The 13,198-nt window shown below is 33.5% G+C and overlaps 2 protein-coding genes and 1 non-coding gene across 7 annotated transcripts; 1 reads left to right on the top strand and 2 right to left on the bottom strand.

Annotated features, from left to right (window-relative positions):
- Nucleotides 1–99: 99 nt before the first annotated feature.
- On the bottom strand, nt 100–1,950 carry LOC135145349 (uncharacterized). Its single transcript, XM_064077455.1, has 4 exons — nt 1,737–1,950; nt 1,317–1,468; nt 1,010–1,250; nt 100–953 (listed from the first exon to the last, which is right to left on the bottom strand). The coding sequence occupies exons 1-4, from the start codon at nt 1,840–1,842 to the stop codon at nt 100–102; spliced, it is 1,353 nt and encodes a 450-aa protein (XP_063933525.1). The 5' UTR covers nt 1,843–1,950.
- A 2,504-nt stretch (nt 1,951–4,454) lies between these two features.
- LOC135145334 (methionine synthase reductase-like) lies at nt 4,455–9,507 on the bottom strand. 5 transcript variants are annotated; one of them, XM_064077437.1, is made up of 21 exons: nt 9,437–9,507; nt 9,300–9,377; nt 9,167–9,247; nt 9,026–9,089; nt 8,760–8,877; nt 8,113–8,230; nt 7,789–7,878; nt 7,348–7,446; nt 7,222–7,301; nt 7,077–7,165; nt 6,934–7,022; nt 6,799–6,877; nt 5,946–6,121; nt 5,592–5,688; nt 5,495–5,540; nt 5,383–5,432; nt 5,113–5,290; nt 4,899–5,009; nt 4,770–4,850; nt 4,632–4,696; nt 4,455–4,576 (listed from the first exon to the last, which is right to left on the bottom strand). In XM_064077437.1, exons 1-21 carry the CDS (start codon nt 9,500–9,502, stop codon nt 4,497–4,499), a joined length of 1,935 nt encoding a protein of 644 aa, XP_063933507.1. In that variant the 5' UTR covers nt 9,503–9,507; the 3' UTR covers nt 4,455–4,496. The 5 variants fall into 5 exon arrangements, with proteins under 5 accessions (XP_063933507.1, XP_063933508.1, XP_063933509.1 ...); XM_064077438.1 differs by having other exon boundaries at nt 5,946–6,112; XM_064077439.1 differs by having other exon boundaries at nt 7,222–7,283.
- Nucleotides 9,508–12,453: 2,946 nt separating this feature from the next.
- Nucleotides 12,454–12,527, top strand: Trnaf-gaa (transfer RNA phenylalanine (anticodon GAA)). Its single transcript has one exon. It is a non-coding gene; the product is annotated as a tRNA-Phe (tRNA).
- The last annotated feature ends 671 nt before the right edge of the window (nt 12,528–13,198 follow it).

Genomic DNA, 13,198 nt, shown 5'->3' with positions numbered 1-13,198 from the left:
GGAGTGAATCCGCTTGTTATAATAATGCTATCCCACTTCGGTATGGCGTAAAGCACGTGATATAGAAATGGGATTTATAAATACTCTGGCTATAGCGCTTTATTGCTTTAAACAATAAGTCCTTCTTCGCTTCTCGTCCACAGCCTCCAGATAGTAAGAGCCGGAAGCAAGGTCATCTACAGAGCCGGTGGGTCTATACGGTGCCATGCCATGCGCCTCCTCCCTTTTTTTCAAAGTATCTACGAAAACTTCCGGGGACAAGACTAAGCGGTGTTCTAATTCCTTGGCTAACCCCTCGAAATGGCGATACACTTGTGCTTCAGGGTCACAAAATTCTATGGGAAACATCGAGGAGGCGAAGCCAGAGCCGTAGGAAAACATGCAAGCTTTCTTTCCGCAAAGGTTTCTCCCCCGCGCTGCTATAAGCGAGATCAGCCCGCAGTATAACGAAGCCGTGTAGGTATTTCCCAGTTCTTTGGCAAGCAGCAGTGACGGCTCGACTTTTTCACAGAACTGCTTTTCAGACAATGCAAGAAACGTTTTATCTCTGTCTGCACTCTCCTGAACACCCTCAAATTTGAAGCAGTTGGGGTCAACCTTGAAGTCGCTATGAAGCATTCGAGCAAAGGACTTCCTCACCAGTTTGGTAAAGGGCGAGTGGAAGCAATAAAAATCGGCGATCCAGTCAAGCGGGCTACCAGAGCAAGATACATCTCGGTGGCTCTCGGCGCTGGCGGAGAGATGCCTTTGCTTGGCCACGTAACGACTATAGTTCACCTCTATGGCCTCGAAATAACAGTTAATGGATAGCGATCCGTCTACCGTAGGATATTCGGAGCACATCTCAGCCTTGTAAAAATCATAAGCGTGCCGAAAATGACTGACCCTAGCAGTGGAATGGACTACAATGGGTGCACCCGGTCCGACTAGCATGGCGCACCCCGCGACACCGCCTACAGTAAAAAATAGGAGTTGAGCGGTGTTGGATCCTTGTAGAGAAGATGGATACCAGTGGGGCGTGCGGGGCCGGCGGCATACACTGCAATGTCAGCGCATATTACTACGGCATAGCGGCCGTCATAAGCAGAGCTTTCGATCCAAGCCAACGAATTGAAGAGAGCCTGCGTCCCCCCGTAGCATGCGTTAGTGGTGTCAAGGCCTTCTACGTCAGTATTTCCGCTTTCTTCAAAAAGTTGCATGAGGTTTGTCTTTACCGACTTTGAGTGATCTAAAATTGTCTCTGTCCCTACCTGATAAAATGATATATTAATTATGAAAGTTAGTAAAAAAGATATTAGCTAGAAAAACTTTTTAACCTCTAGTCGACCTATTTGAGTGTAGTCTATTTTATAGTTTTTAACAAGTTTTGCTAATACTGTCAAGCATATAGAAATAATGTCTTCTCTGTCATCACAGAAACTCATAGTTGTTTGGCCAAGGCCCACAGTGTACTTACCCTGACTGACACCTGTAGAAAGTTAAACAGGAAATTTATAAGCTTACTATTAATATAGTTAGCGTGAAAAGGGACTACTTACGCTTAAAGTTAGCACAAAAACATAATCTAATTATATATTTTTTTAAGTAAAAATACAACTACTTACTAATTACATAATAGGGAGGCAACCTTCTACAAAAAAAAAATCATTAAGGCAAGTACCACCACTCTTACGTTAAATAACTCCTTAAAAGAGCAAAAACTCTCTTTACAGTGTGTACAAGCATTCAAGTATTACCATCATATTTTTCCAAAGCATGTTGCTTTACGCACTTTCTGGGATAATAGAGTTCCATCCCTATGATACCAATGTTTTCGCGATTGGTTTTCCTCGAGAGAGTCATGTCGTAGTAAACACCAACAAATTTGGATTAAAGATTAAGTATAATTCGGGCCACACTCCCTTTAGGGTTAATGTATATATATTGGCAAGCAAGGAGCAGCAATCCAAATTTCACCCAGGTTCACTAATCTCTAGATATGGAGGACGGCTTCAGAAGATTTATAACATACTTATTTTAAAGCTAGCCGTCTATTGGGTAAACTGAACCAAAAGAAATCTGTTTTCGTATTCGTTATGTAAATAACACGACCCAGCGACATGCATGCTTTAAGAAAAAGTAATTTAGACCAATTAACTTCCATCTCATACATTACATTGAAAATTTTTTTTATTGAAAAGATTCGCCAAGCTCTTAAGACATTTCGAATTAAAGATTGATTTGTACCTTAGCTATAGCTTAAAACTTTAAAAAATATGTAATCTTCTTGTTCGCTTATATTTTTAAACCTAACACCATTTGAGTATTCATATATGTTGAAGTTGTGGATGGTTAACAGATATTTAAATATGAAAATTCGGCTATTGGTTTTTTAATTGATTATTACGAAATTTTTATAAATGCATAAACGATATAAACTAAATTCCAGGAAAATTGCAAAATGTAATAACCACAAAGGCTAGGTGACATATAATTATTTGTTTAATTCTACTAAATTATTTATAGAAGAAAAATCGTTAAGCTAGTTAAATTAATAGTTACTTACTCCAATTTTAAAGTTTCTTTAAATTGAGACTTTTTCGCGTTTAAAAAAATGTTATGCAGACCAGAAAACATTCGACCTTTATAAGATTCAACTAAAATAAAACTATTTAGTAGTATAATTTATGCTAAAGATTAGGACAAAATTATCTTAACAGCTGGATGGTGCTACAGTACCGGTAGATGGGTTTCTCAAAGGGTCACTAGGTCACTACCAATCGTAGTGTAGACAAGGTTGAAAAGAAAAAAGCCAGCCCGGTGTCTTACCGTGCTCTCTTCCGATTAACGGGAGCAACTGGATAAGATTTTTTTTTTGCATTTGTAATTCAGCATTAACAAGCATACTTTTTGTTAGATAATGTAAAAATAAAGAAGTTCAAGTTATGTTTTTTAATATCGTTATTATAGCTTTGAAACCAGGTTATTTCTTTTTAACGATTATATATCCAAAGGTTTTGGGTTAGCCCTATAAATGCTGATCCTTTACAGACAATATTTTATTATAAACGTGTAATTGTCTTTAAAAGTAAATGAAAGAGAGCATCTTTTTACCGTCTTAGAGATTTTGCGAGCAAATGTAGCCAGTAGGAGACCTTGTATAAATTGTAGCCAACTGTGAAGAGTCTGTAGACACCCTTCAATCTTGAAATTTAATCTCTTTGTGGGGCACGCTTTGGTCTTGTCTTTTTGTCTTCTCAGTGAGGCACTTTTCAAGCTCTGGTGGAAGCGCGGGCTACTTGCTTACTCTTTCTCTTCCTATTTTGCTAAAGAGGCGCTATAGTTTAATGCTAGTGAACTACGTTCAGACCTGGAAATAGCTTTTTCTACAAAATTTTCCAGCCGAGGTAGTAGATAGACTCCACCGTTTTACTTACTGCTATAAGAGGCTAATGGGGCGATATATGCTTACAAGTTATAAACTTGAAAAAGAAACACTCTTGTTAAGACAACAAGTCAAAACTAAATTATTTTTATTTGTAAATATTATTAGAGCGAGATTGGTGCCTCCGTGTTACAAATTAAATGTACATCACTAACCCCTTTTTACAACTTTTTAGTTTCCCATTTATTTAACATTAGTGCTAGTAACAATAATAGGAAAGTAAAGCTTATTTTTACCCATAAGCTCATTTAATTTATACTAAAAAAAAACTTTGCAAACAAAGTTTCAAGTTAATATTGCCTTTATTATGTTAGTGGAGACCACACTTAATAATTTTTAAACTTTTTTAAGCGGTAGCACCTTGTGTGCTCTAAAGACTTAGCCACTTTACAATTACGAAGTTTACAGTTCTAAAAATTTTGAAAGCGATCTCACGCTGCACTAAATATATATTATAAAATCAGTTTTTAAAACATCTATATAGCTTAAAACGCCTCCACCTCATTATTCTCTAATCCTTCGAAAGACTGAGACGAAAGTATGTACCAGAAATCCTTGGAACTAAGACCTGTAAAACTTACAAAATGTTGTTGAAAACCCCTTTTCACTTCCCCTGCAAAATTACCCTAACAATTCTTTGATAAAAAAGTATTCGCCACTCACTTACCTTATATAAAACTTAGAGTTGAGAGCGTCTCATAATGCCTTCCGGTACTTTAAAGAAACCGCAACGGCGTATATTAAGCCTTTATAGCTTTAACAGTTAAATCGGTTTATATAAGTTGGTTAGCTTTACCAAGAGAGAAGACCCCTGCGAGTAAACAGCTCCAGAATGCTATACTTGAGAAATAACTACTCTGAAAGGACTAGTCAACACGCTGGTAATAATATCTCTTCCCTATACTAGATATCCCACTTTAAATTAAAAGGTTTTGCTCTGCTTACGTAGATAGTTCAAGTCAATTGCAAAAGTTTGTCTATATTTTCTTTTAATGTATTATTGAAAATGCTTCAAAGGTAAGAATAACCTTAAAGTTCGTAAGTGTAAAGATGCAGAATCAATAAAAACGAGCTAAATCCACACATCTCTAATAACTTTATGTGTGCTATTCCACTTTAGCAACTGTTCCATGGCCTCTTCCTTGGTAACTTCTGCAATTAGTTAACATGAAAAATACTCTTTAACAGATAAAAATATATTATAAACCTTTATATTGCATGAGAATTTCAATAATAGCAATCTCCACTTCCTTAATCATCCGAGACGCATCTCTTTCAATAGCACCATCAGTATATTTTTAAAAATACTAATATTAACAATCTACATTAACAATCTTATACCTACCCACATATGTAAAGTACAGCCTCCTGCTCCATTAGTTGAACAATTTCTTTCCCATACTCCCTCAGTTTATGTTGTACGTATCTTCACACAACTCAGGCACATGTTTTTTAATATCAAACGAAAAATAACATTTTTTCAGAGGTTTCTCTTGAAAACGCGGTTGTCAACTTAGTAAGAATTTCCAATTCCAGAAAATATTTCAGTTCAGCTTTGAATAAGAAGTCATCTTTGGAAGTGCGGCTGAGGATTAAGTTAATTACAAAAACTTAATTACTGTAAACTTGAAGTTTTGAAGAAGAAGTCGACTGTAGAAAATATATAGCACAGCTTAAAGGAGCAGTACCATCCAAAAAAAAGCCATGTGGGACCCAGTCTCTTAGCGAAGCGAGGTGCCAAGGGAGGTGCTCTCCAAGAAAACTGGTGGTGCCCCTGCTGGGCCAACTGTGAGTGCGCCCAGTTGGGGTCGCTATTGACGAGCTGTCTGTAGCGATGACGTAGAAAACTGATAAAAGGGGCCACCCCTTAATGTTATAAATTAAAGTTTTCATAATATTTAAAGGATAATAGATGTAAATTAAACAGGTCTACTAGATATGCGTTAAGAATTAGCTACCAGTTCCGGTGCAGACCATTATTATGGGTGTCCGCAAATTATCAGGCAAACTAATTGTGGATTACAATATAGTATATTTCTAATTTAGTTAAACTTATTTTAAATAATAAACCAAAAATATCTGGAAGGCCTTAAAAAAACCGTTAGAGGTCTAGAAACTACATTGTGGTTACTTAAAAAATAAGAAACATTTATGTGCAGGAAAGTACTAGAAATTGTTTTTCCAAATTGCTCAAGCCAACCAGTGCAGACGCCTTTGTTTAAAGGCGGACAAGTGTTAGGAAACTCAACAACACTAAAGACAAACTATAATGACACAATAAGAGAAACTAGTAAAGCATAACAGGTTAAAAACTAGTCTTAGGAATTTAGTAAAAACTTAATTATAACCCTTTACATATCACCCTCACAGGTATATATAATAGTTTAACGCAATACTTATCTCGACAAATAGCATTACAAGATCTACCAATCTAGCGATATATTTTAAATTTTTCTAGAGGGAATACAACGACAAAGAATTGACATAAAATAGGTATTTATTATCAAACGAAAGAAGCGACCTCTATAAGATAAGGATTGACCAATGGCGAACTACAGGCAGAATAGTAACGCGGATTTAAAGGAGGTAAAAGTTCCAAAAGTCTCTCAAACGGAATGTTCATACTCGGCCACTTGCTTAACAGAGACAACAAACTTCCGCCAGAGCTCTGGCACAAGCTGGAATACTCTAAAAGACCTATAAGTATATAATAGGCAGCACACTCAATAGGACAACTCTGAAGTATTTTGGTGGACACCGCTCCTACAACGAGTTGAATATCTTTGTTATCGGGCGCACTGCATAGTATGTTTTTAGAAATACAATAGTTTCCTAGTAAGCAATGCAAGCAAACTTTTTCAGGTAGAATATTTAAATATGACGTCTACCTAAAAATAGCAGAAAAATTTTAAACTCCGTTAGCACTGAATATTTCACACGGAGATATACAAAGTTTAAGGGCACTTAGAGTTGCCCGGTGGGGATATGCTAGAAGGCTTTTAATAAATCTGTGACGAAGACTAACGCAAACGACATGAAATTGAGTACGTCACCGCTTTTATCAGAAAATATTTAAGTTTCCTATAATGCAGAGTAGGTCGGAAAAGAAGCTAACTGACTACTTTAAACGCAGTATCATAAGCCCTTTACTGAAAACTGCCACTCTCAGCAAAGTTTTATCATAAAATCTTAGAGTTGGCCTAACAAAACTGTAAGTCTTCAAGTAATAATTCCTATTTAATAATTACTATTTTTAATAAGATTGCTGAAACTGAAGCGGAATTTATTACCAAAATTGCTACTGCCTTAACCCATAACAAGTAATGATCCCTCAAGCGAGGAGAGTGAAGAAATTTCAAAAAAAAAATTGTAACCTTGAGGACTGCTAAGGAGCAAACACTGACTTCTCTCATGTAGATCTGCGCAACACTCCGCAAACGCCCGCAAGGTCGTCTAAACAAGTAAAACAGGCATAAAAATCGTATCGAGCACCAATTATAATTAGAGACTCTCCTGGGGGGTCGCCGAATATCCACAAAGTTTGTCAGGATCGACCGGGGAGAGTGCCCGCTCGGTGGTAGATGCTTCGGAAGTTCGCCTTATAAAAAAATTAAAGCAGTACAGCTTAGAAATTTTCAGCAAGAACGCCAACTTCGGTAAGCTTTAGGGCGAATCTGCAGTGTAAAAGTTTGATCCGCAAGCGAAGTCAAATTTAAACGACTCAGCAGTGCATTCACTTCACTTTATATATAAAATAAAAACACTGCAGTCATCAAAGAAGACAAAAACAATGATACTCTTTATTATTGCGACAAACAAAGCCAAAAGCATCGCCGGGTTTATAGCGGCAAGGTAGATCCTCAACGGAAACGACCATCTTAAAAATTTAGAAATAATTTTTTTAAATTATAATTGAGAAAAACCTTTTTCACAACTTTTACTGCAGACTTTGATGTGATCGTCTTCACTTCTTTAATAAAAGCTTTAAAGAAATTTTTTTTTTGGCGTGGCCACTCGGTGGACTGATAAGCGCATATTTATCGAGTAATTTATACGCGTTAGAGATATTTCTTATTAAATGTGTTGTAAATAATTAAATTAATTTACTCGTAAATAACAATTTGAAAAATAAATTTATTGACGTTTATAAAAAAATTAAATTTACAATAAAAGAATGTAAACTTTTCTAGATAAATATTTGTTATTAAAGTTAATTATATAAATTAATAATAACACGATAACCATGTAAATCTTATTAGATTACTAAAACAATTATGCAAACTTGAAAAAAAATTAATACCAACGAAAATCTAGTGAGTGTATAATATTTAACAAAATTAAAATAAATAAAGAAAATAAATTACATCCCCCTCAACAGAAGTATTTAAATCAAATTTAAGAGAAAGAAAGGGAGATGGAAACTTCGGAACTTGAAGATCAGTAATTTGCAAGTTCTTATAATAGTAAAAGAAGATAATGTCAGTTTTTAAAAATCTTGTTATTTATAATTAAAATTAACGGAGAAAACCAACTCAATTACTTATTAAATTTAAACAAAATATATTTTGCTATACACTATTGTACAAAAATTTCTATAAAAGATTCGACAAACATATGTGATATATATAGACGCAATGAAATTTACAAGCCAAAAATAAGACCACGTTAAACTTTACAAAATAATTTACCACCAAATCCCGAGTAAGCGCGAGAGTGGGGATGTCGAGACTTTGGCTTTCTCCTTGAGAAACTTTGTTCAGTTCGTAAATTAAACGGTCAAGCCACGGATAGATCGAAATTTCTATCCTTTTGAAAAAAAATGCAAAGAAAAAGTATAATTTCTTATAAAGTAGTCACACAATATTAATAGTTATTTAAAAGTTTCGGGGCGATAATATAAGGATTCATTAGTAACTTAAATGTTTACACAGGTAAGTGAGTCTTATGACTTGGTATAGATTATTTTAGTAAAAAATTTGTTAAACGAATTTATAGCAAAGATAAAACGATTATAAGTTTTTATTTACACCAAATTTATATATATGTTATAAAAAAAATTTTAATAAAAGTAAAAATACTGTAAATTGGTACAAGAAATTGAGAAAAAAGACAAGAGTAAAAACAGATCTTTAGTAAAATAAATTAAATAAAAATTAATAAAAATATAAAAAACGGGTGGGATTCAAATAATGGTCGCTGTGAAGCTAAATAGAGGCTAGAAAATTAAGAATCTTCAACTGTTTTATGCTACCATTACAAAATAGGGATAGGAAAGAGTTTTATTATTTACACACAAAAGAAAAGGAACACTTCACGGACTAAAAAAAATAATCACCCGACCGCATCATCTGCCATACAAGTCGATAAGAAACAGACGGCACCTCCTCTACTTAGTTGTTGCTCTAAAAACTTGGCAGCTCCACAAAATGTACTATATGTACTATTTCCGAGGCCTTGCATTAAAAGGAATTATAACAATACTTAACCAATAGCCTGACCAAAGAATTTAATAATAAAATAATCAAAGTTAATTTTATTATTCAGAGATGGGATGAAAAATTTAATTGTTAGAGCATTTACTAAAGCAAACGACAAACAAACCTAGTATTGCATAATGTACATTGGAGAAAATATTCTTTTCAACTCTACTTATTGCCTTCCACAACTTAGAAAGAAAAAAAAATTTATTCAGACAATCATAAGTTGATAAAAAAAAAAGAAGAAAAGAAAAAGTTGCAATACTTCTTCTGCACTGTCGGGAGGATCACCATCTCCCGTAGTAGAAATAACGAAGATAGTGTAATGCAAATCTTCTAGGAAAAACTAAAATAATATAAGAATCATACATATATTTTTTAGTAAAAAAGATAACTACCTTCTTGTTCAGTTCGCTAGCGCAAAAAAGTCGGACTCTGTCAAAGAGTTCATTTTCCAATAAAAAGTGGTATACTCCCTAATAAAAGTTCGTAAACAAAAGTTACAAGTAGATTTTATTTAAAAGCAATTGGTAGCCTTAGCTACGGATTCCGCAGTTCCTGTTTGAGAGGCATATATGAGTGTAAGGTTTAAGGGGGCCATCGCTAACATTGTTCTCAGCGAATATCGCCTTAAAATAGAGTAGCAAGCAAATGGTAAATTTTCATGAAAAAACCTTCCCACATTTAGTAGTTTAGTCAAGATGCATTAAATGAGAGCAACGCAAAAATCTTTTGTAAAGAATTACTTATCTTAATTTTTCCACTGCTGTGTAAAAGTTAAAAGTATTAGTTTGTAGGCGTATGCTGACACTAAACCCCTTCTTGGTATATTTAGTAAAAAAAAAACCGTAAATAGAAATTTATTTGCACTTACCATTAAACTTTGAGAACAATTCAACCTATCTTAAATTATATAAAATTTTTATACATTATGTTGCAATATAGTTTACCTGCAAAATTAGAAATATGTACTTTATCCCAGTTTCAGTTAACTATTGCTTTTCGTAAGTTTATAGCGGTATAAGGAATTGCGATGCATATTATTTTAAATAACACTAAAAGTTATAAATTCAATATTATTGCCAAAAAGCGCCGATATATTTAAATGTCATTTTTACGTCTGAGTGGGAAGAAAGAGATGAAACACAGATATGAACAATCTTTAGTCGGTTGTAAAAGCGGTTAAGCGAAATATTAAAAAACTAACCAGTAAAAAATTACATACCATCGCAAGCTGACCTATTTCAGAGGTATATAGAACGCCTAGAGTAGTGTTTTACTTATAACATTTTTTACAGTAAAGAGTGCAGACTATCAGTCACCCATACCACTAGTTTACTAACAAGCGAAGATGAGGTATTAAAATGGATTGCAAACAATTTACGCAGAAATTATAGGATGAGTGAAAAAAGTATGTGCGCCGTACACCACTGGCTGCTGCTTGACACCGTATTTTGTCACGTTCTTAGCTTGCTGCAGAATTTACCTAAAAACCGGGCACGGCGACTTGCAAACAACCGGCTCTTAGTTACAAATCACATCGTTTATTATCTAAAAGCACTATATATATATACTTTTCCTTTTAAATTAAGTTAGCCTTTACAGATTGAAAGCCTATAAATCTATTTATGTATATTTACTTGTTATTTTAAATCAGGTTATTGGTCTTAGAATAATTGTTCATAAGTAAACAAGAAACATCAGTCGGAGGAAGTTATTTGTTTGGTTCTACATTAAAAAAATCTTGTTTTAGGTAAAGCAAGCTGATTTTGTGTGAACTATTTACAAATACGATACTTTGGCAGCCCCTAGTGCACTTGCAGTAAAAAAGTTAGATGTCTAGAGCTCATGGTTTAAATAAGAATTTTGAACTTGTTCATTTAGTGTAACAATATTTATACCCTATAAAAATACTTAAGTAGAGTTTTAAATGGTATATCAGTTAGTTTTTCATCTCTTTATTTTACTTAATTAAATATAAAGATTTAACATTTATGAAAAACTAACCTTAAAATTAGCAAGCATCAAAAATTATTTTGTTTACCTTGAACCTTATTTAAATAACTTAAATTAACGATATACTTTAGTTTTTAGGGAAAAAAGAGAAATTCTTAACTGGTGTTTTTTTATTTACTAATTAATTTTAAGGTCAGGCTAAAATGCTGGATCAGCTTTTTCAACATCAGACAGTTTAGAATGGCCTCTCAAGAACTTGTCTGTTTTATACACGGTGCTCTTCTCTGCGCTTTTTTATGTATAACTAATGACTGCTGCAAGACGCTCAGCATTTTCGAGCGCGGGCTGCTTAGTTTAAGTATGTAACCCCCCTTACCCGAATTGAGAGTAAAATACATAGGGCTATCGTTCCGAGGTCGGGTGTCGCCATCGTAGTTTAGCGGTTAATAGCAAAATTTGTAACGGGCCTCGGCTTTGACGCGCATTTTCTTTCTATTTCTTAGTTACTTGCAATTAAAAGTATTTAACAGGCAAAATAAAAAATTGTATTTTAATTTATTAGTTGCACAATAAAAATTTAATGTTGGTTATAATCAGAGCATTAAATGACTTTTACTTAGCTAACAGTCTATAAAGAGCCTAGTAAGAGGGATAATGGCTATGCAGTAAAATTTTACTATCTTTGTCTCAATGCACTGCATGTTTATTTAATACTTCTTTACTTTAAAGCAATAATTAGTATATAAAAAAATTTATTGCTCTCATGATACCAATAATTTTCAGTAGTATTTTATCGCTCTGATATTATTTATTTTATTGAAGTAATTTATAGATGTATACTGTATATTTCACTTTTTATTTTAAACTAATTGTTTTATACATTTTATTATTGTAAATACTTATTTCATGTTCTGTTACCTTTACTTTCAATTACGCTAAAATAAAAATTTATGAGCTGCTTCTTCAATATGAACAGATCTGGTAATAACAGTTGAACATTTTGTAAGTGCGCTAAAAGACATTTTATTGCAGTCTCTGCTATACCTGTTACGGCTAAAGAAGATCATAAATTCAATATGGATAAATAAAGTGCTCTAAAATTTAATCGGCGCAACGTTGCAAGAGCTAATGAATAGACAAGAATTAGATTCGAGACTCGGAATTGGCAGGAAGCAAGATAACAACATTCAGGGCACTTTATATCAGTAATATATTCCAAATTTGGTTCATGGTTCTACAGGTATCCGTTTAAATACTTAAACGCTTATGCAACCTCTTTCTTCTACTATTTTTTCTGTTGTAAAAAATGAAGACTCTTTATAAACACATAAAATTATTTTTATTTAAACGATTCCCACACCATCTCAAAAAAAATCTGATTACAATGGAAGCCCCTTAAATATTTTCATATTAAATCTAAAATTTGCTGTAAATAAAGTTTCTCGCATTGAAATTTTTAGTTATAAGCTTTTTAGAAAAGTAAAAGAAGTAATTAACGAAAAATATTTGTTAAAGTAGAGGGCACTTACAATAAACCGACAGTAACATCCACATGCATTAACTTTCCTATAAAATATGGCCTCCCCACTGCATCCGGCCAGGGTGGCCTAGTAGGTTAAGGCGTTAGACTGAAGATCTAAAGATCGCTGGTTCGATTCCGGCCCCCGGCACTTGTTTTTGAAACTTTTAGTATGTTTTGTGTTTGTTCAGTCAAGTAGAATTTGTAACGGTTTTAGAAATACTTATATTAAAAAAAGATTAAAGTACTTTTCATACAACTAAAAATTTTACCACAACGATAGTCAGAGCAGAAATTTTTAACTCTAGATAACTTTTTTTTTCAGTAACCTAAAAAAAATTTCTTTAATGCTCAGACAAACAATTTTCTTAATCCATGTATATACATTCAATGCGTAAAACAACAAATAAAGGTTTTGGATGGCGTGGGTATGCTTTTCAAGTGTAACTTGGTAAGCTTCTTGAGCTAAAAGTTAGAGATTTTATTCGCATAACACCACTCGAAATAAACTTCTTCAAAGTATTTATACAGCGTCTCAAATAGTTCGGCGAAGTTCTTTTTTTAAATTTAGTGGAGCATGACGCAATGGTAAAGTTCGTGTCCACTACAACTGCTTTTTTTTAATATTTCATATCAAAAACCCTACATCTTTCGCTAAGCAGTTTTTAAATAATTGATTGTTCTTTAGACAATATGAAGCACTTTAATGATACATTTTTTAGGTTAAAAACTCTACATTCTTAGTTTCGTAACATAAAATTTAACTCTTCAAGTTAGTTCTCGACATTACCACTTACACCAGTCTCAAGTTTTTCAGCGTTA

This window comes from Zophobas morio, unplaced genomic scaffold (genome assembly GCF_036711695.1).
Source record: "Zophobas morio isolate AGI-343-1 ecotype UQ-CSIRO unplaced genomic scaffold, CSIRO_AGI_Zmor_V1 ptg000144l, whole genome shotgun sequence".
NCBI classification, from domain to species: domain Eukaryota; kingdom Metazoa; phylum Arthropoda; class Insecta; order Coleoptera; family Tenebrionidae; genus Zophobas; species Zophobas morio.
The sequence above is the reverse complement of the archived record's forward strand: the minus strand, read 5'-3'. Positions and strand labels throughout refer to the sequence as shown.

Excerpts from the sequence above, each read along its gene's own strand:
- LOC135145334 (XM_064077437.1), bottom strand. The coding sequence starts at position 9,502 with ATGGCCCCCTTAAACCTTACACTCATATATGCCTCTCAAACAGGAACT. Across the intron at positions 5,689-5,945 it reads TCAATCCTTATCTTATAGAG|TTTGTCTTTAGTGTTGTTGA; the intron begins GTCGCTTCTTTC and ends GTGTCATTATAG. Across the intron at positions 4,697-4,769 it reads GCTGTACTTTACATATGTGG|AGATGCGTCTCGGATGATTA; the intron begins GTAGGTATAAGA and ends TGCTATTGAAAG.
- LOC135145349 (XM_064077455.1), bottom strand. The coding sequence starts at position 1,842 with ATGACTCTCTCGAGGAAAACCAATCGCGAAAACATTGGTATCATAGGG. Across the intron at positions 1,469-1,736 it reads TGCTTTGGAAAAATATGATG|GTGTCAGTCAGGGTAAGTAC; the intron begins GTAATACTTGAA and ends AACTTTCTACAG. Across the intron at positions 1,251-1,316 it reads CTCAAATAGGTCGACTAGAG|GTAGGGACAGAGACAATTTT; the intron begins GTTAAAAAGTTT and ends TCATTTTATCAG.